Here is a 19,695-nt window from a genome sequence, read left to right as displayed (position 1 = left end):
CTGCTGCACCTCGAGGCCTGCTGTGGAGAAGCTGAACTAGAGGCCCTTCTTTCCTTCCGAAGGGAGATGAAGCTGGCAGAGCTGTATGTATCTCAGGAGATCGGATTTATGCGAGTTGCCAGCCAAACTTATTGGAGTAAACAAGAACTCTGACACCAGTGTGGGAGCAAATAGAGCCTGCACGCTTTATTTATTTATTCATTCATTCAGTCAGTGTCATGTGCAGATGGAGAAGGTGCAACTCCATGCTCACGCTATAAACAACAACAAGCAAGCAATACTCAGTCATTTTTAAAACTTCAGCATAGACATGTTTGTGTAGCTATATTACAGATGTCAGGCACACAAAAAAGCATTTAGAATTGGCATAATACAACACCAAAGCACTTCAGGAAACGGTTTAGCAAGGGTGAAAACATCGTGACTGCAAGAAAATAGAAGACTAGTGAAATTTTACATAGCTAAATAAAACCACAACATTTCACCAAACACATTCACAAAACAGAAAGTGACAACATTTACCAAGAAAAAAGCAGTTTGTACATAATTTTTTAGATGTTTGTGAAATGTTTGGTTGCTGTTATTGTTTTCTTTTGCTCCAAACTAAAATATCTCAAACAGCTATCGAATGGATTGCCATGGAATTTTTTGTACGGACATTCGTGTTCTCCAGAGGATGAATCCTACTGACCCTGGTCAAACTTTAATGAGCATGTTATCATGCTGACGATAGCATTTAGCTAAAAGCCTCACAGAGTCGATCGTGTGAGCACTTGTTATATTTTCCGCCTTTGTTTCGTAAAATGTAAGTGTTTCTGTCTTGTGTTTTTGAAGTTATTTAAGTAAAAATCTGTTTCTGTTTAGTCTGTTACATAAAATGTCATAATGTTGTTTTATTTATTTGTTTTGTGACATTTCACCTTTCTCTTTGTTGTTGTTTAGGGACTGATTCATTTTTTTGTTTGACTTACTAATTTTATGGGAAGCTTTCAGTTCAGTTATTTGGAAAATGTTGTCAGTTTGTTTAGTAAAATGTGTTTTGCACCATGTTTCCAATGCTGCAGATGCATTGACATACAGTACCTGCCCACAGGTGATGCAGTCATGTCTCCTCCACCATGTTTGATCTTTAAAGTGAACTCAGCAGTGTTACCTAGAAGATGCTGAGTAACACCACGACTGAGGTTACTTGTTGCGCCCAGCACCTCGCACTGCCTGAGGCAGTAACGTGATAGGACGAACAAAATACCCTGGAGTAGACTGGACACGCACACACACACACACACACACACACACACACACACACACACACACACACACACACACACACACACACACACAAACACACTCATACACACAATAGGCCTTTTCAGATTCATATAAAGAGTATGATTATTGGATACATATCTTTCAACTATAAGAAATTCAACTCCTTGACTCTGTGAATGTGTGTCTTTCCGTGCTGCCATTATGTTCCTCAGTGCTTGTGAGTGGGAGCAACTCATTCGTGTGGTGTACATTACCCTCTGTTGTTAAACTCTGACCCAAGCTCCCAATTATCCCCATGCATATTTCATAGACGCCCAATGAAAAGAGTGCACATATCCGTTACTGAACTGCCTGCTACAGCCTCGCCCTGCTCTGACCAGAGGAGGAAGGTTAAGTTGGAGAGGGAAGAAGAGTAGACTGGAAGGATAAGGAGGGAGATGATGAAGGGGGTGACACAATGAGATGATTGAGTGGTAACTGAAGAGAGGAGCAGGAGAGTTGTAGAATCACAAGAGAAGAGGTGTGCCATCTGAAGATGAGGGATTCACAGTAACGGAGCACACATCTTGGGATTGAAGATGCACCGGAGCGGGCGGGCTGTCTTCGGTGTCTTGTCACTGACGGTGCAGCAGTGTTGCATTTCTTTTCCCCACTCTGGTACAAAGCTGGTTTATTAAGTGGAGGAGACACGCTCGGATGAATAATCCCTCGCATACAAATGAAGCGAACAACTCTGTATGCCTGACATTCAGGTGAGAGCGCTTGAAAACATGTTTAGAGTACACTGATGTGATGAGATGTGAAGATGTGATGAGAGTTTACTGTATTGAACAATCAATGTGTACAATCACATATGTCTTTTCTTGCAGTTATAAGTAATCAATGTATAGGTTAAAACAGCTTTAGTAATGTAACTCATAATTCTTACGAGTACATTTTGTGACCTTATTTTACATTTGCTCATGAATTACACGTTTTATTTATTTATTTATTTATTTATTTATTAATATTTCCTCAAAGCAAGATTTTTATTTGGATATTAACCGAGGCAGACCTTTAATTTCTTTCTGGAAAATCAGTTTAATTCTGTCTCATAATTTAACCAGGTTAAATTGCCAAGATCCAATCTGACATTTGCTTAAAAAGGAGCAATTCACAAAACTCTTTCTTTGAGTAATGCAAGATAATTAAATGCACTTTATAAGACCATATATTATGTGGGAATTGTAGCACCTAATATCTTAAAGTTACTCACAGAAGCGTTATTCCAAGCTCATTATTTGTTGTTGCTTTTGTTTCTTTTGCAGGACTCAGCTGAGGTTTTTAGGGTTTTCCTTTCCATGCCCGTGTCCCTCCCCTCAACTCAGCCATGTCTGAAATCCAGCAGATATTATCCGGACCAACACATGTACGCTGCTGATCAGACCCCACAAGCTATACACTATCACGCCAAAGAACATAAACCTTAACTTTAAACATACGTTGCATTTCATGAGCACTACCCACGACTTTACAGGTATGCATTTGCACGTGCAAGCAAGCAGCACCAGCGCTTCTGATGCACAGCAGCCAGTTGTTGCGTCAATCTATCCATCCCTTGAGCAGTGGTCATCAACATCTTCAAGTCCAACTAGTCATGAAGTACTGAGTGTATCGTCTCTGGTCCCTTCTACAGTCCTCACACTCATACCTCACTATAAACCTCCAGCTAATGGAAATGTATACCCAGAGCTATCATCCTTATATGAAGTAACATCAGAGCCTCAACTTCCAGGAACTTTATCTTCTCCCTCCGGTTCCTCAAAGGCTGAAGATCAAAAAACCCTGGCTTCAGCACTTCCTTGTTGTGATAATTCCCAGGAAGTTCAGCAGAGGAAACCGTCAGATGGAGGCCCACTGGAGGAGGGATCAGTAGGCCTCATGTTACCCAAAGATCTCCCTGCTGAAGAGCCAGGTATAGTAATAATTAAAGGAGACCTATTAGGCTCATTTCCAGATTCATACTTATATTTTGTGTATATACTAGAACATGTTTACATGCTTTAATCTTCAAAAAATACTTTCCATGGCTGCTGCATCTGTATTCACCCTCTGAGAAAAGCCATTCAAAATAATCAAGGAGGGATTACCAACTGGGCAAAGTGGGCAACAACTCCAACTAACCCTAACCCTTCCTGAGTTTAGGTCAGGGTTCTTTGGTTTATGACTAAATACCTGCAACACTAATTACATTCCCATCATCCTCAACTCTTAGCTCAAAGCACTCACTATGCCTAAACAGCCTCACAGAGCCGCTAGCTTGGCTGTAGACCCTTATCTCCTTATTATTGTTGTTACTTTTACATCATAATAATCTTGTACATCTCTAATACTCAGTTATCTGCGAGTTTCTTTAGTCATGTATAGCCAAGTGAAAGCAGCCACATTATTGATCTACACTCAGCCTTGCACCACTGAAAATTAATCCCTGTGAATAAATTATTCAATGTGTATCTTAAAATGAAAATATGTAGCCAAGAGTCCAAATATTCAAAAGATCAGAAAGTAAAAGATGTGAAGTGACTATGTTGCTGATGAAATGAACATTAAACACTCTCAGGTTCTTCATCTGCACAGACAGGCCTTTACTGCTCCCCTTGCTGCTCTTGTCTTTTTAAATGATGACATATTAGGTGTTTTATCCCTTCTGGTCACACAAAAAAACATCAAAGAGTTGGCCCAAAATTTCATCACCTACTATATAATAAAGTCATTATCTTTCTAGCCTAGCCTTGCCAGTTCTTCAAAGGTGTTGGAGACACTTCTGCTCCATCTCCTGTCAGGATCAGATTAGTCTGGCTCAACAGATGTACATTGGGATAAAGCCTTACATTTGGTGCGTCTCTCATGCACAGGATGTCCCTCCCCTCTCGCTATCTCTGCTGCCAGGGCTTAGCGCCACTCTGGACGGTTGGGATTGGTTCTAAGAAATACAAACAAGACAGAGCGTTTTTCCCCCCTATTCCAAAATAGATAGGCGGTGTAACGAGACAATACTCCATCGCTGTAGAGATCGGTTTGGCAATGCCAGACTAGGATCCTATTGTGTCCCCTTTACTGTAAAAGCTTCATATCTAGCGTCTTACCAGCATTCTTTTTCACCTCAAAATGGCCTTTGATACTATTGGTCATGGTATCTTTTAAAGGACTCAGATGACGGATTTCTTACACCACCCTAGATTGGATTGCATCACATCTAAAACAAATAGAAAAAAAGGATTATCTACTGTGAAAATGTTGGTTTATTCTCAATTTATTCTTACCAATAATTATCCCCCTCAGGTGTATCATATGTTGTTTTAAATTGTGCTTTTTACCAATGCCATGTCAGCCATGTTGACAATTTCATCTATCTAATGATCACTAATTTCTAGGTAGATTAGCTTTTGTCAAGGTTGTGAATAGATGGCACAACATTGTCTTGCAATTTTACTTTTTTCTTCAAACTCTGCCCTACTCCGACCTGTTTATCTCTTCATGATTTAGAAAGAATTATAAAGATTGAAATGCTTTCATCTCATTTTCTCTCATCATTTGTTTTAGCCAATCCACTGTCTCAGCTTTAGGCACGAAGTGGAGGATGAACCCAGCCTGTCAGTGTATCTTCCGTTTTCATGCAAGGAATAGTGTTTGTCACACTTTTTTTTTAGTTTGGTATATATTGTTACAGCATATATAGTTTACAATATGTCACAGTCGGCATATGGAGCATCAAACTGATATAAGTTATACAAGGAAACAGTCACTTAGGCACAGAAGCATGAATTACCTCCCAGAGTTCACGATAGACTCACCTCATAACATTTACCACAACATCACTGTCAGTCCCCCTGCCACTGCAGAATGCTGCCGTGAGGCTTTTATCAAAAACTAGTGAGAGGTTCCACGTTACACCAGCACTCGCCCGCCTCAGGTGCCTGTCAGTCAAGCATAAAATTGGTTTCAACATTTTTTACCTCTAAGGTATTGCATGCACCTCATGCTTTACCTCACATTATGGATGTGCTCTCTCCTCAAATCACTCAGGTCCTCTGAACGGAGCCTTTTGGTGATCATGCTTAAAAAACTCGGCCCAAAGACCATTAGGCAGCTTGCAACTAAAGGCTAGACTGACCAGCTCAGGCTCATAACTTGCAACATGCCTTTTCTGTCAGTTGTGTTTGAATGTGCTATACAAATTATTTTTTTTAATGTATTTAACTCTCTATAACAATGAATTATTCAAAATTCTAAATTATTTAGAGTAGCTATATGTAGCCTACTGAATCTGCAGCTCCCCTCGGCTTTATGGCGCTTTATTGATTTCTATTGTTTAGCTGTCTGGTCTGTAGATTTACTGTTTTTAGAGAAAAAGCTTTGAAACCCCACTGTACAATAGCACCAAACAGCACACAGTTAGAGACTAGCTGGTCAACATAGTGGAGAATTTAGCAGCTAAAGAGCCATGTATTTCCCTTAAGAGTTGGTAGAGACCAAAAACAGAGCTAAAAGAGAGTAAATATTGGACTAATATTTGCTAAGTGCCCAAAAGAAATCAGTAATTGCACGTTTAAGGTTTAACACAGCTGCGTGTTAGACAGCTTGACAGGCGTAGTGGCTACAATTAATGTTAAAGCTGTAGATCTGGAGCTGTTTGTAAGTACAAACTTAGCCTTGTTGTAACATTAAGTGTTTAATACTGTAGTGTAAGTAGTTACCACAAAATAGTTACCCAGTAACTGCCAGGTTTAACTGTTATGTAACTAGCTAACTGAGCTAACTGAAAAACGTTAGCCTTGCTAGTGTGGTGGAAAGTTTCAGTTGCAGCTGGAGAGTTTTTCAAAAAGAACAAGATGAAACAAATAAGGACTATTTGAGAATGAAACCAAAGTTTGGTTATTTATATTTATTTATATTTGCAAATATAAGGAACACAGTTTCACGAGTACATCAGCACAGTGGAAAGTGTATTCAACGAATGAGAAAAAGCACACAGCTTATATGCATCTTCAGTGAGATAGAAAGACATGCCCCCTGCCTAAACATGACTCGACATTTCTTACAATCAATCATAGTAGACATTCAGGAGCCACTTCGGTTCTTCCCCTCTGTACCACTTTCTACCCCAAGGTTTAGATATCCCATTTATCTCAACTATGTGAGAAGCCTCAACTATCCAGGGAGAAATGAATGTACCAGGAGAGATAGTTTAGGCTGACCTTGTAGCCCCTATCTGTTCAGACAAACAGTGCTTCACTATGTTCCAGACTTTGTGGCTCCTACTTTCAACATGTGAGAGTCAGAAAAACTCACTTTCAGCATTGTGAGACAAAGTAAAACAGAAATAAGACAATAATATAAAGAATCATGCTTAAATATAATTTTGCCATTACACTAGCTTGCTGACATATGACCGGTGCCATGTCATGTTGTAACCCCATTTGTACAGGTCCTATCCCCTGACCAATCGGCTATCCTAACCTTAACCACTCAAGGTCAAATGTCTAACTCCAACCAATCAAGCTGCTTCGTAGGGCGGGTCTTGGCGTGGCCATAGTGGGATTCGTAATTTTGCCACCAAAGGGACGTCGGACTAGTGGGCTGTAGGACCAAAGGGAATTTTTCGGGTTATTGAGAGGTCGGAACAATGGAGCGTCGGAGAAATGGCAGTCCCCCATATGACCCCTGTAGCCTGAAAAGTAAATTTGTAGATTTGTTAATCAACACAACTGACCCAACACTTGTTAAAACTATGTTTAACCTGTTTAAATCCACCTCTTTTTGCTTGATTTTCGTATATTTCCCTTTCCCAAAGGGCAAAGCTTATAACAGAAGAACTGCAAGGCCAAAATGCATGTATGAAGCTTCATTTGAGACCTAAGTTCTTCTAGTTTCTGAAAATGTGCTTGATTAGCATGTGATTAAAACACAACATACACTACAACAGTTCAAACATGGTTCAAAATATGCGACCTGGTGGATGTTAACAGTGCTGATTTAAACTGGGAAAACTACTTAAAATTATATTCTTAAAAATAACAGCATAACTCAAATTATTGGGCTAAATGACCAAATCAGTCAAGTTAGCATACTTTTCCAATTAGTCTAAACTGCATTAATGGTACTAGGTTAACTGTCCATGTGTAAATATTAAAATAAACACTTAATAAATCCATGAGCCCATACATTGTAGTGTTTGTTATGTAACAGCTGGATTTGCAAATGGCTTGCGCAACCCAGTACTGGGCCTAGAAATTAGGAGGTTAGTCAGGTTCTCTTGAAGCTCAAGACCTTTATTGTTTAAATATTTATTTATTTGTTTGTTTTTAATCTATTTGCAGATTCACAACCTCAAGCCTGTTCATTTCGCGAGCTGCTACTGATTGTGAGCCTTTCTACCATCACCACACTGGTCATCATCTCTGCTCTCTTAGGTAACCTACTGAACCTCATTTCATATGGAATAACGAGAAAACCTAATGGGTTTTACACATTCAATATGCCAGTTAATATGGCCTCTGAAGCTTTTGAATGAATTTAAATAATTCATCAGAAAGATGAGTCAAAAGGGAATATGGAGAGTATTTTACAGTCTGTGGAACATGTTTTGGGCTCAAAATAATGTGTTGAGGTTAAAATGTGTGTCATTATTTATAGAGTCAGCAGTAATTAAAAAAAATATGGACAGGGAATCTGTATTGGATGTTTCGATCATTTGAATTCTGTGACGATCCTGTAATGTTAGTCTTTACTATTCAAGTTAACATGTGTGTGTGTGTGTGTGTGTGTGTGTGTGTGTGTGTGTGTGTGTGTGTGTGTGTGTGTGTGTGTGTGTGTGTGTGTGTCACTGTTTTTCTTCTCTCTTGAAATCAGTCAAGTTCTTGGTATTCCCCTCTGAGTTAGGTCATTCGTCTCCTCTCTGTGGTGTGATGGGGAACTGCAGTGTCCCAACTCCTTTTCTGTCTAAGAATCCAGTGAACCAGACAGAAAACATCACTTCAGGTAAAAAAGATATATAGAAATTACACTGATTAAGGGCTGTGGGGAGTGTAATATTAATGTCATTCTAATGATTTGCTGATCTATCTTGGACATAAGATTATTACACATCCATCAGCTGTCTGGCAGTTATGGCCATATGTTTAATACCTTTGCCATATCGTAGAAAGGGCATTACGGGAATATTACCATAATCACTCACTATATTAAAGGGATGCTTTGCCGATTTCAATCCAACTCTGTTTTCTCTTTGTGTGGGCAGTGTGTTTAGCTGAACGGTGTTTGTTTTCCCTCTGTGGCGCCAATGCAGGGAGCTCAGAGCAGCATGGTCTGCTGAAATCTCGGATGACCGTGTGACAAAATTCAGCGGACCTCCGTGGCATTGTTCGCATCATCCGGTGGCTCTCGGCAGACCTTGGCTGCTTTTCTCAGCTGAGAGCTCTGTGTGCTGCAGCCACGGAGGGAAGCCACACACTGTTCATCTGCACACACTGCCCACACTGCCATGACACAGAGCTAGATGATTTAAATCACTGATTTATCTCTTTAAACTGCTAATATACTTTTACTCAATTCAACTTTGTGTGTATTTTGTCTTTGGCTCTTTTCACTTTGCATACATCTCTTCTTGTTCACCTTCTCACACCCAGACTGCCATGTTCTGGTCAGTGATGGCCGGCGTATTGTTGGGGGGACGTTTGCGGCCAAGGACAAGTGGGGCTGGCAGGCTAGCATGCACTGGAGAGGGAAACACGTCTGTGGAGGTGCCATCATCTCCCCTCGCTGGGTCATCACTGCAGCTCACTGCTTTGTTGAGTAAGAGGTGGATATGGGGAATGAAAGTAAGAGAGATGGGTCATCAGTTAAGGGAGAAAACATTTAGTTAATTCAGGAAGCTCAATTTAGATGCATCCAGGTAGTGCTTCACCCTGTCTGCATATCCACAAGTCCAAGTTAATTCTATGTTCTTATAATCAAGTCAGGATCAGGTAAATTGAGGGCAATTCAATTCTCCAATCAGTGAGCTTTTTGCACCTAGAACAACAGAGTTTATTGAACAGCACAGATGTAGATCTGGCTGCAGGGGCTCTTTACTGCCTATTTAATTTGGATTTTGGGAAATCATCACACTACCACTACAAACTATAAGAAGCTTATATCTATAGTTTGTAGCACTGAAGCAAAAATAATTCATTGTTGACCCAAACTGCGTGCAGTGACTGGACAGTAAGCTGTGATTTACTTGCATGTACTGTATTAAACAGTTATATAAAGTAATTGCAATGACTTCATATATATTGTAATATTTATTTTTTTAGAGTATTTTTTGGGGCATTTTTAGGCCTTTATTTCCACAGGACAGGTGAAGACATGAAAGGGGAGAGAGAGGGAATGACATGCAGCAAAGGGCCGCAGGTCGGAGTCAAACCCGCGGCCGCTGCTTCGAGGAGTAAACCTCTATATATGTGCACCTGCTCTACCAACTGGCCCGGCCACATATTATAGTAATATTATTAAAGTAACATCTCCATTGGTAATCATTTTCTCCTTTGCAACACTCCGTTTATACCTGGTACCTTATAGAGCCAATTTGGGCTGGAAACAATGTAATTTTGAATGTAATGAGATAGATTTTTTAAAGCAGGCTTACAAAAGTGTGTGCTTGGCAGGCAGAAAGTACGATTAAACAGTTTTTTGGATTCGGCACCTGGACAAGAAAGAGGTATTTGTGTATGTGTTGCACACTAATTTGTAGTGTTGTTTCAAATGATTTATGCCTAAAAACACATACAGTACAAGAGTTGATTTTAGGGATTCTAGTGGCTCACTGCAATTCTAATCTGACAATCAGCAGTTTATTTACATAGAGACTCGACTTCATTAGAGAAAAAACAGCATCACTATTTTTATACAATCTCTTACAGTAAGATAAAGACAAGCATTGAGCCATTTACACTGGGGCCACTTAACTTGAACTCAGAGCACAAATGTCTGTCTCTCACTACGGTTTCTGCAGAAACAACATGCTTGAAGTGGCTGACTGGCTGGTGGTGGTGGACACAGTCAGCATCGCAGACAGCTCTCTGGGGAAACGTTACAGAGCACTGCAGGTCCTCTACCACCCTCTCTTCAAAAGAGACAACAACGACTATGACCTGGGCTTGCTGCGCACCATCACTGACATGGACATGAAGGGTAAGGGGGCCCCATCTGTCAGCAGGGCCGGGTAAAACACATCATGTTCCTGGTTACACTTTATAAATAGTGTAGGCTAATTGCCCTTTACATGTACTGTATAGAAACAGATTCCAAAATAGGCCTCGCTGGAAAGAAATGATAAGGTCTATGTTTTGAGAAAAAAAGGCAGTTATAAAGCTACTGATAATGTCCAATAAAGACTACCCTAAAATAGCAAATACCATTACTGCTGACATCCATCATTTCATTTACTGCATAATGTGGGTACTAACATGCTTACATCATTGTATTTGCCATCAATCAGCAAATCAAAATAAACATTTATTTATCATAGAAATTTGACACATTATGAATTATTTTGATATTTTGGATTATATATATTTTTTTCAAAAATTACCTAGATGCAAAATAAATTTTAATTTCCGTAAACTATCTTTATACAGATACTAGCGTTTGTAGTTTTAAATAAATTTGTCTTTCAAATACATCTGGTTAAATACTGCTGATCTGTGTTGATTATTCATTTCATTGCAACACCATTTTAGTTTTACATGTATATGTATATACAGTCCAACTAGCAATACTTCACAAAGGAAAAATCAAAAAGCCAAAATGTGCTGTAAAAATGTTACACGCTTGTAAGTAAAGCAAGATAAGTGACATTTATACATTGACAGAAACCTAGCTGGAAAAAAAACAGACTTTGTGGTCTCATAACCATCATACATGTTATAACATGTATGTCTTTATTGCTTTGCTTAGATTATGTCTGACGATTATGTAGATCTGATAACTGTGTGCTTTGTAGGTGGGGTGCGACCGGTCTGTTTACCCAGTCCAAGCGAGTCCTTTCTTCCTGGAGCGGCCTGTTGGATCACAGGCTGGGGATATATTAATGAAGGAGGTTTGTTACACTGACACAAACTCTCTGATTTTACTGTAATAACTTACTCCTATTATTAAATTATGAGCGTAAAAGCAAGTTCTCAACTGATCGTACATCCTATGGATCTCATGGCTGAACTAAAAATCAAAAATAATTTGACCCCACCATCCGGCCACCCTTAACAATTTAAGCTGGAACTCATCAAATCATTTCACACTGACCATCATGTTATTGTCATTGCTCCCCCCCCCTTTTGCATTTGAGAAGTTCTGATACAAAGATGCCTGAGAAGAAACATAATTTAAATGATGACACAAATTGAAAAGCAGACTCCATCCTTGTAATTTACTGGCAGCTATACAAGGCCTGAGGCAGCTGTTTTGTTTATAAGGGGTGCTGTAAGGATTGTTGGCTGCAGTCTGTCTCAGTGATTTTTCACAAATTAAAAGGTTTTTTTCTCCTTTTTTTTTACCTCCCTTTGAGTAATACTAGAAATTAGTAAAAAAAAAAAAAAAAAAAAAAAGACAATGCACTAATTGTGATATGAGTGTATAACTCATATCACAATTAGTGCATTTTTACTCATTTCCCTTCTTTCTGCTCTCTGTCAGGCATTGTGTCAGATAACCTAAGGCAGGCTCAGGTCAAGGTAATAGCTCAAACGGTCTGCTCCCAACCAAGTGTCTACGGCATGTACCTGACTCCTCGAATGATTTGTGCTGGCACCATGGACGGAGGAGTGGACGCCTGCCAGGTATACACACACGGTGATATAAAATCTCCATATAAACCTGATATAGGTTCATGAAAAATATCTTAACTTTACAATAGATAACCTAACACAAACTTGCATCACTTGAGTCACCATTAAGTGTGCAAACAGTGTTTAAAACTTGTGTGTATAATGTTTGATATATGAGTTGGTCCTGTTTTCAGGGAGACAGTGGTGGACCCCTGGTGTGTGAGACAGCCAGAGGGGACTGGAGGCTGGCAGGGGTGGTGAGCTGGGGAGAGGGCTGTGGACGGCGCAATAAACCAGGCGTCTACAGCCGAGTAACCCAACTGATCCCCTGGGTTATAAGTTATATTGAGGTACCGTATAAAGTGATGTCCCTTACTGTCTGTCATTATATGAATGTTTCATGAATCATCACAATCAGTCAAGCTTTGTTAAGTGATTTAATAGTTTAGTTATGGCTATGTCAAATACATGCGGTGCTCTTACATTTTAAATGGAAATGATATCAGCCTGGGAAACGACGATTGGCAAGCTGTGCCCAAAATGTATTGTTGTTATTTTGAACAATGGGCTTGAGAGGGAGAGCAATTTGACTATTTATCGTTCTCCCGTAAAGCAGTTTATAGGGAAAAACTGGATTACCTCATAACTTTTGGGATTGTCATAGAAACATAAAGCACTATCTTTTGTGTGCTCGTCCTTCCCAATAGCCACTGTTCAACCCAGATTAAATTTGATAAATGTTATACTCAAATGGAGGCAGAAAACAGGTTCCTTAGTAACAAAAAATGGGGATACAAATTAATAAACATAAGGGACATTATATACACTATTACTGTATTGGCTCACTAAGACATGCTGGATGAGAGCATTAAATGCCATGTGTTATAAAGACGGAGGCTATTTTTCATGCCTTGCTGGATTTTTTGTTGTCAGGTGGTACGCAATACATTTATATTTAATACATTTTCCTCATTGAAATATATAAGATAAGATAAGATAGACTTTATTAATCCCACACTGGGGAAATTCCTGTGCTACAGCAGCTCAAAATAAAAAAATGTACACACATCAGAATAACACAAATACACATTCATTAGACATAGGAGAAAAAAATATACATAAACTATAGGAAATGAAAAAATAGAATATAATTAGTTATAATAATAATAGTAATAAAAACCGTATTTACACAATAAACAACCTTATATAAACAGACAGTATATAAACACAGATATACAGATGAGTAAGGTGCGACTGACTAGAGATGACATATAAAACTATATTTTAGAGTAATGCAGGCATTTTCACTTTTCTATATTTTGCCACAGGACAAACCAAAGGAATTGGAGGAGACCACGGCAGCCATGACCGACACCTCACAAGAACCGGAGATTTATGACTGAGACAACTGACAATAAAGAAGCAAATCACCTTTTTCTGCTTTTTGGTTATGAAATACATTATTCTAATTATATTTTGGTAAAAGGCTTTTACTGGTGTCCCAGTCAGCAGGGGCGGGGCTAAAAGGAGGGCACGGGGTGGCACCCGCCCCCCTGAAATATGATCTCCCCCCCCCACCAATCCATTGTGCTAGAGTACTGTCAATCTGACAATTGTGATTTCCATTGGATCAGAGTACTATCTGCTCTGCCAATTTCCCAGCCCTTGTCACATGACCAATTAATGTTTCCATGATGACTATCCAAAATTCTGATACCATGGAACCAATTGCTTTTATTTTAAAAGGCAGACTGAGCCTATAAAAAAATGTGTCATGTATTCGGATATACATTTTTTTCAAAATGAAAACAAGTTAAATTAATGATGAATGTTGTGTTTTATTTAGAAGAATTGCATTGTGTTGTTCTATCCTATCCAATATTTCCTATATTTCTAAGCAGATTTTCAATGCTGTATTCTGACAAAATGACCCCCCACCCCCAGGCCCCCCCTGACTGATTATTGGTCCCCCCCTGTGCCACCCCACTTAGAAAATCCTGGAATCGCCCCTGCAAGTCAGTACATGTATATCTTTGTCACAGTTCTTAATAAAATGTTTAACAGATTTAAGGGGTCCTTATTCAAAATGTCTGTCTATGTCATGTGTTTATAAAATAAACACCAGGCTGTATTTAGGAAGACTTGAAACTAGCGATTGAGAACTCGTTAGGAAAATGTTTACTGACTGAGGTAATAAATCAAGTGATAAGTAGGGTCATTTTCTTCTCTTTGAAGCCAGTAGAGTCGCCCCTGCTGGAAACACGGATGTATTAAGAGAACTGGAAATTATACAGAATGAAAGGCACTTGCGCATTGGCTTCACTTTTCAGCCTCTGAAGATACCGCTTATCGACTTCTGATGAAAGTAGCTACATGTCAACAGTCACGTAACCAATATTGAAGCAGCCTTGTTTATGTGGTGTGTGCGTGCGTTTAAAAGCGCGCACGGGTGAGGCTCGTGCAGCCGACAGACAGTAATGATCCATATGGTCCCATGTAACCATAAACCATAGACTGTATAATGATAACCGATCTGGCCCGTTTAGACATGACTGTTAACCCACATTTGATTTCTCAATAACACAAACACTGGTTATGGCAGTTACAACCGCTGTAAAAGTGTTTGATATTGTGACACAACTATTGTCGCTGGGTTCATCCAAGGTGAGAGTTACGCTTTCAAACGACTACTTCTCCATAAGCTCGAGGGAAACGCGGCTACATATCGTTACCAGCCGCAGCTTCTCAGGTGCCACAAGACATTGTCACACTTGAGATAATTATCTGGTACTGCACTCAGGAAATAGCAGGCGAATGACAATGTGCTCGGTAGTAAGCAGAGCGAAACCAGTTCAACGGGCTCTGGCTCTCACGCTTCTCAGAGCAAACACCGAGGGCTCCAGTTATGCATTAGCCGAGAGCAGGCGCTTCTGTCCCGGTGTAAGTACTAGCATTTACCCGCTACGAGCTACCAGCAGATCATATTGCTCCAGGATGGCGCTGACCGAAGGACTGCTCTTCAGACAAGTAGGTTCATATTAATACACGTTGTTTTGCTTCGGTTGACTTTATGTTGTCCGTTTTGAAAAATGTTTTTAATGCAACGTTTGTAACTATGCTTCTAACTAGCTAACGTTAGTAGGGAGTGAGCTAGGAGGAGTAACGTTAAGCTAGCGTTAGCTTAATTATCTTGCTGTTAAATTAGCTCAAAGTTGTAATTTATTTAAATTAAGCCAAACTAAGTTATTGGATGGATCTCAGTGGATTGTGGTAAAGTTAATGTTTAGTTTACCCTGCCTGGCTCAACTTGCTCAATGTTTTTGCAATAACGTTGCAAACCTGATGCCTGTAACGTTATAAGTTACTGTACGTAAACTGTACTGCAACTGTACTGTTTAGCTGTATCATGATGACACTGGACATGAAGGTAACATTATGCGTCTTGTCCAGCCTGATGTAGCGTAGATGTTGACAAAACAATCTTAACTCAAGGTCCAATTCAACCGTATCACTGGTTTCTCATCATAAAAAGTTTGCTATTTTTTACGGCAACTAGCTAACGGTTAAGCAGATTCAATTAAGCGAGTAAGAGGACCTTGAGTTGAGATTGTTTTGTCAGAACATTATACATGTTTGCTTGACGCCCTTTATCAAAAAACAGCACATCTACAGATCTAAAAGAAACCATCACAATTTGACTAACAATGGTGGACGAAATGCGTACAGGTAAACATGGCTTTTTCAGCTTCAGTTCTTTTTATGTCATTCAGTCATTTAGATATCTTGCAATGTGCATACTATTATCACAAATGTACAGATATAATAATATTCTTGGAAAGACCACCAATTCAGATCCAGGCACGCATACATTATTAAATTTTTCTTCAAATATCCACAGATCATGAAAGAACAAATCGATTGCTCTTGATTTTGTCCTGTCGTGTTTAGTTGTCTAGAGATCCCTGAGCAGATTACCTTCTCTTCTCTCTCCTCCTGTCATGTTTTTTTTTGTTTGTTTAAGGTTTACTCCTAAAGTAGGTATTAACGGTTATAAACACAAAATGTATATTTATCTCTAACACTGCAAACTTTTCAAATACTTCAGAAGCACACATTTTGCATTGAAGAGATGTAGATCAACATCATACTCTGTTCTTTCTTTTTTTCTTTCTTTCTCACTCGCTATCTCACACACGTACAAACACACACTATCAAAAGTACAACGAGAAGGATGTGAAACATTACCACCCATCCAGTTTATTGCTGAGTCACTCCTGTGCCCTCACCTATTTTTTTCTTTTCAGCTGTTTGAGTTAGAGAGCAGCACCTACACCTACCTGCTGGGAGACACAGAGACCAAGGAGGCGGTCCTTATCGATCCTGTACTGGAAACCATTGAACGGGACCTAAAGCTCATACATGAACTGGGGCTCAATCTAAAAGTGGCAGGTATCCTAACTTCCTGTGGCTGGGCTAAGAGATATAGTAGTATTCCATAGATTTAGAAAACTCATCTTTGTCATCGTCCAATACAAACCTCTGTTATTTTTAATTTATGTACATGTCCACCACATATTATCCTATGAACCATAATGTGTAGGTTATGATAATTTGGCCCTTAGCTTCTGCAAAGTAAGGGGGTATTATAGCCCTGGAATAAAGTCACCTATATTCTGGGTGCTTATTAAAAACTTAAGCTAGTTTTTATTAGAATTCTTATTAAATTAGCTTGGACTCCTTGATTTGGACAACAGAATTTGTGAACTAGTCCACCAACTTATTTATGATAATATTGAATTATTGCCAAACCCTTTGGTGAACCATACTATTTTCTGATAGTAAACACTCATTGCCATGCGGACCACATCACAAGTACTGGGCTGATGAAGCAAAGATTGGTTGGGCTGAAGAGTGCAATCTCCAAATTCAGCGGTGCCTCTGCAGACATCCTCCTGTCAGAAGGAGACAAGATCTACTTTGGAAAACATGTAAGAAGAACATATTACTTATTTCATTGCAGAAAAGTTATTCACACATCCCTCGTTTTAGAAATAACTAAATTTAGGGTTAACTGCAAAGTAGTATTATAAGTCTGGTATCTTGATTTGACTGTTTTTCACCATAGTAATGGATATGGACACACCCATACATGCTTTTAATTTTGGATCTGCATCAGTATTCTAGATATGTTATCTTGGATCTGTATCACGTGTTGCTCTGTAAAGAACTGGAACATTTTAGTTGAAATTTCTTGATGAAACAATTTTTTACATGCCTTTGTCTCTTCTCCCCTGTAGTATCTGACAGCGAGAGAGACACCGGGACACACTGATGGGTGTATGGTGCTGGTGACAGGGGATCAGAGCATGGCTTTTACTGGGGACGCTCTGCTCATCAGAGGCTGTGGCAGGACAGACTTCCAGCAGGGTAAACATACTCTTTTACTTTTTCCTAATAATCTCATATCAAATGCAGTTGTTTTCCCCTAACATACTGGCTGAAAGAGAAAGCCTTTATTTTTGTAATGCTGCTAGAAGAACACAAGAGGGCAATATTGCATCTGTTTTCTTTTGGAATTGGTCTAATTTTTGCAAAAATGTTTCTAATCCAGGTTGCGCCAAGAAGCTTTATGAGTCAGTCCATCAGAAGATCTTTACTCTGCCAGACCAGTGCCTTGTCTACCCAGCACATGACTACTTAGGTTGGCTGAAAACCCACACATCTGAATGTTTATTTCATATCTCATGGAGTCATTGTGTGAAAACTGGTTATGCAAATAGACAGATTTTAAGCACCAGTATAGTGTAAAAAAAGCCATTGCCAGTATATTCCCACCAATACTGAAGTGATACACATGTTCTTACACGAGTGTTTGCACATATGCAAGTGCAAGCAGGTCAAGCTTTTCAGACATGCCTCTCTTAATAATACATCATGCCTTTTAACAGTGTTAGAAGTATTCTGATCTTTTACTTTTTTTTAAATTCTACAGTTTAAAAAGACTCTGTTACAAATAAAAAAAAACTGTCTTACGTAAAAGTACAAAAGTATAAGCATCAAGCGTCACTTAAAGTACCAAAAGTACTTATTATGCAAAATGGTCCATTTTTAACTTAATATATATTATTGGATTAAACGTATGTATGCATTAATATGTACATCACTTTAATGTTGCAGCTGGTAAAGGTGAGAGGGAAATGTAGTTTAGTAGAAGTATAAAGTAGCATTACATGGAAATGTTCAAGTGCCTTGCCTTGCCTAGAATAACCCTAAAATTGGACTCAAGTAACTTGATACTTTGATTGATTGAAAGTTACTTGAGTCCAATTTTAGGGTTCTTCTACTTTACTTGAACATTTCCATGTAATGTTACTTTATACTTTATTGAGTTAATGTACTTAGTTTCTTCCCACCAGTGCATTTTACTAGTTTTATTTTGTTGCTTATTGGATACCTATATAGTGAAAATAGATAATAAAAATGCCATTCCACAATCTGTTAAATATCAGTAAGAAATTATATTTGATGCACACTGATTTTTAAACTATCTGATACAATTGAGTGTGCTAATTTATCAGTGTATTTCTGCCAATAAGTATTTACAGTCTGCCAGCACTATGTGGTTTCTCTGCATTTACCAAATATTATATTTCCTTCTGATTGGTCAGTGGGGTTCAACATCTGGTAAACATTAGGGCCATAGATGACATATTGGGCTTCATCTGTCTGTGTTTATCAGGTCAGACGGTGTCTACAGTTGGTGAGGAGCGCAAGTTTAACCCGCGCTTGACCAAGAGCCTGGAGGAGTTTGAGAACATCATGAGTAACCTGAATCTCCCCAAGCCTAAGAAAATAGGTATCAAAAACAATTTTTCTATAGTCTAACCTTCCCCCATTCTCTGTTAGTCAACATAATTCCTGGGCTAAAAAAAAACTAAATTTTCTGCACACTCACATAGAGATAATTGAAATATCTTGCTTGTCACCATATTTATATTTCTTTATATTTCTTATTCCAGATATTGCAGTGCCTGCTAATCTGGTTTGTGGAGTACACAATGTCTGAATTTCCTACAAAAGAGAGACTTTTAATCAAATGAACTACATCATAGAATCAGAATCAGCTTTATTGGCCAGGTATGTGTACACACACATAGAGTTTTGTGATTAACATGTACATGTTTGTATCTGAGCAGGATTTACCAAAATGTGATTACAATTAAGTGCTTTATTGTTTTTATGTATGTAAATGTAAATATATATAATTGAATAGCTGTTGCCACCGGCAATAATGTGATAATGCTTAAAATAAAAAATGCAATCAGTTGTAGTTTAACCATTAGAAATGAGTGCTTAAGATCTGTACATGAGGAAAAACCACTATTACTGATTTTTTTGTATTTTGATTAAATTTAAATGTGACTTACTCTATTCAGCTGTGTCGTTATGAATCGGGGAGGAAATGTTCCAATCAAGGTTTGGTTTAGTATTAATGAATTCTTAACTGGGACAATTGAGTTCTTCCACATGGACTTTCCAGTGATTCTGGACTCTTTTAGTCATGGTCACACACACACACACA

At 38.8% G+C, this 19,695-nt stretch overlaps 2 protein-coding genes across 2 annotated transcripts; both read left to right on the top strand.

The window, feature by feature from the left end:
- Positions 1-1,610: 1,610 nt before the first annotated feature.
- LOC116060975 (serine protease hepsin-like) lies at positions 1,611-13,664 on the top strand. The gene is made up of 10 exons (XM_036006761.1): positions 1,611-2,021; positions 2,577-3,223; positions 7,629-7,721; positions 8,161-8,289; positions 8,937-9,102; positions 10,304-10,482; positions 11,294-11,389; positions 11,983-12,125; positions 12,308-12,463; positions 13,442-13,664. Exons 2-10 carry the CDS (start codon positions 2,761-2,763, stop codon positions 13,514-13,516), a joined length of 1,500 nt encoding a protein of 499 aa, XP_035862654.1. The 5' UTR covers positions 1,611-2,021; positions 2,577-2,760; the 3' UTR covers positions 13,517-13,664.
- A 994-nt stretch (positions 13,665-14,658) lies between these two features.
- On the top strand, positions 14,659-19,544 carry ethe1 (ETHE1 persulfide dioxygenase). Its single transcript, XM_031314048.2, has 7 exons — positions 14,659-15,140; positions 16,418-16,562; positions 16,953-17,101; positions 17,411-17,540; positions 17,725-17,814; positions 18,853-18,969; positions 19,133-19,544. The coding sequence occupies exons 1-7, from the start codon at positions 14,928-14,930 to the stop codon at positions 19,177-19,179; spliced, it is 891 nt and encodes a 296-aa protein (XP_031169908.1). The 5' UTR covers positions 14,659-14,927; the 3' UTR covers positions 19,180-19,544.
- The last annotated feature ends 151 nt before the right edge of the window (positions 19,545-19,695 follow it).

This window comes from Sander lucioperca, chromosome 10, assembly GCF_008315115.2.
Source record: "Sander lucioperca isolate FBNREF2018 chromosome 10, SLUC_FBN_1.2, whole genome shotgun sequence".
NCBI lineage: Eukaryota > Metazoa > Chordata > Actinopteri > Perciformes > Percidae > Sander > Sander lucioperca.
This window is presented reverse-complemented; position numbering and strand designations above follow the sequence as displayed.

What these genes read in the sequence shown, in the direction of transcription:
- ethe1 (XM_031314048.2), top strand. Translation starts at nt 14,928, where the DNA reads ATGACAATGTGCTCGGTAGTAAGCAGAGCGAAACCAGTTCAACGGGCT. An exon ending in GCTCAATCTAAAAGTGGCAG is followed by an intron (nt 16,563 to 16,952) that starts GTATCCTAACTT and finishes ATTTTCTGATAG; the next exon opens with TAAACACTCATTGCCATGCG. An exon ending in CCCCAAGCCTAAGAAAATAG is followed by an intron (nt 18,970 to 19,132) that starts GTATCAAAAACA and finishes TTCTTATTCCAG; the next exon opens with ATATTGCAGTGCCTGCTAAT.
- LOC116060975 (XM_036006761.1), top strand. Translation starts at nt 2,761, where the DNA reads ATGAGCACTACCCACGACTTTACAGGTATGCATTTGCACGTGCAAGCA. An exon ending in TCTCCCTGCTGAAGAGCCAG is followed by an intron (nt 3,224 to 7,628) that starts GTATAGTAATAA and finishes ATCTATTTGCAG; the next exon opens with ATTCACAACCTCAAGCCTGT. An exon ending in GACAGAAAACATCACTTCAG is followed by an intron (nt 8,290 to 8,936) that starts GTAAAAAAGATA and finishes TCTCACACCCAG; the next exon opens with ACTGCCATGTTCTGGTCAGT.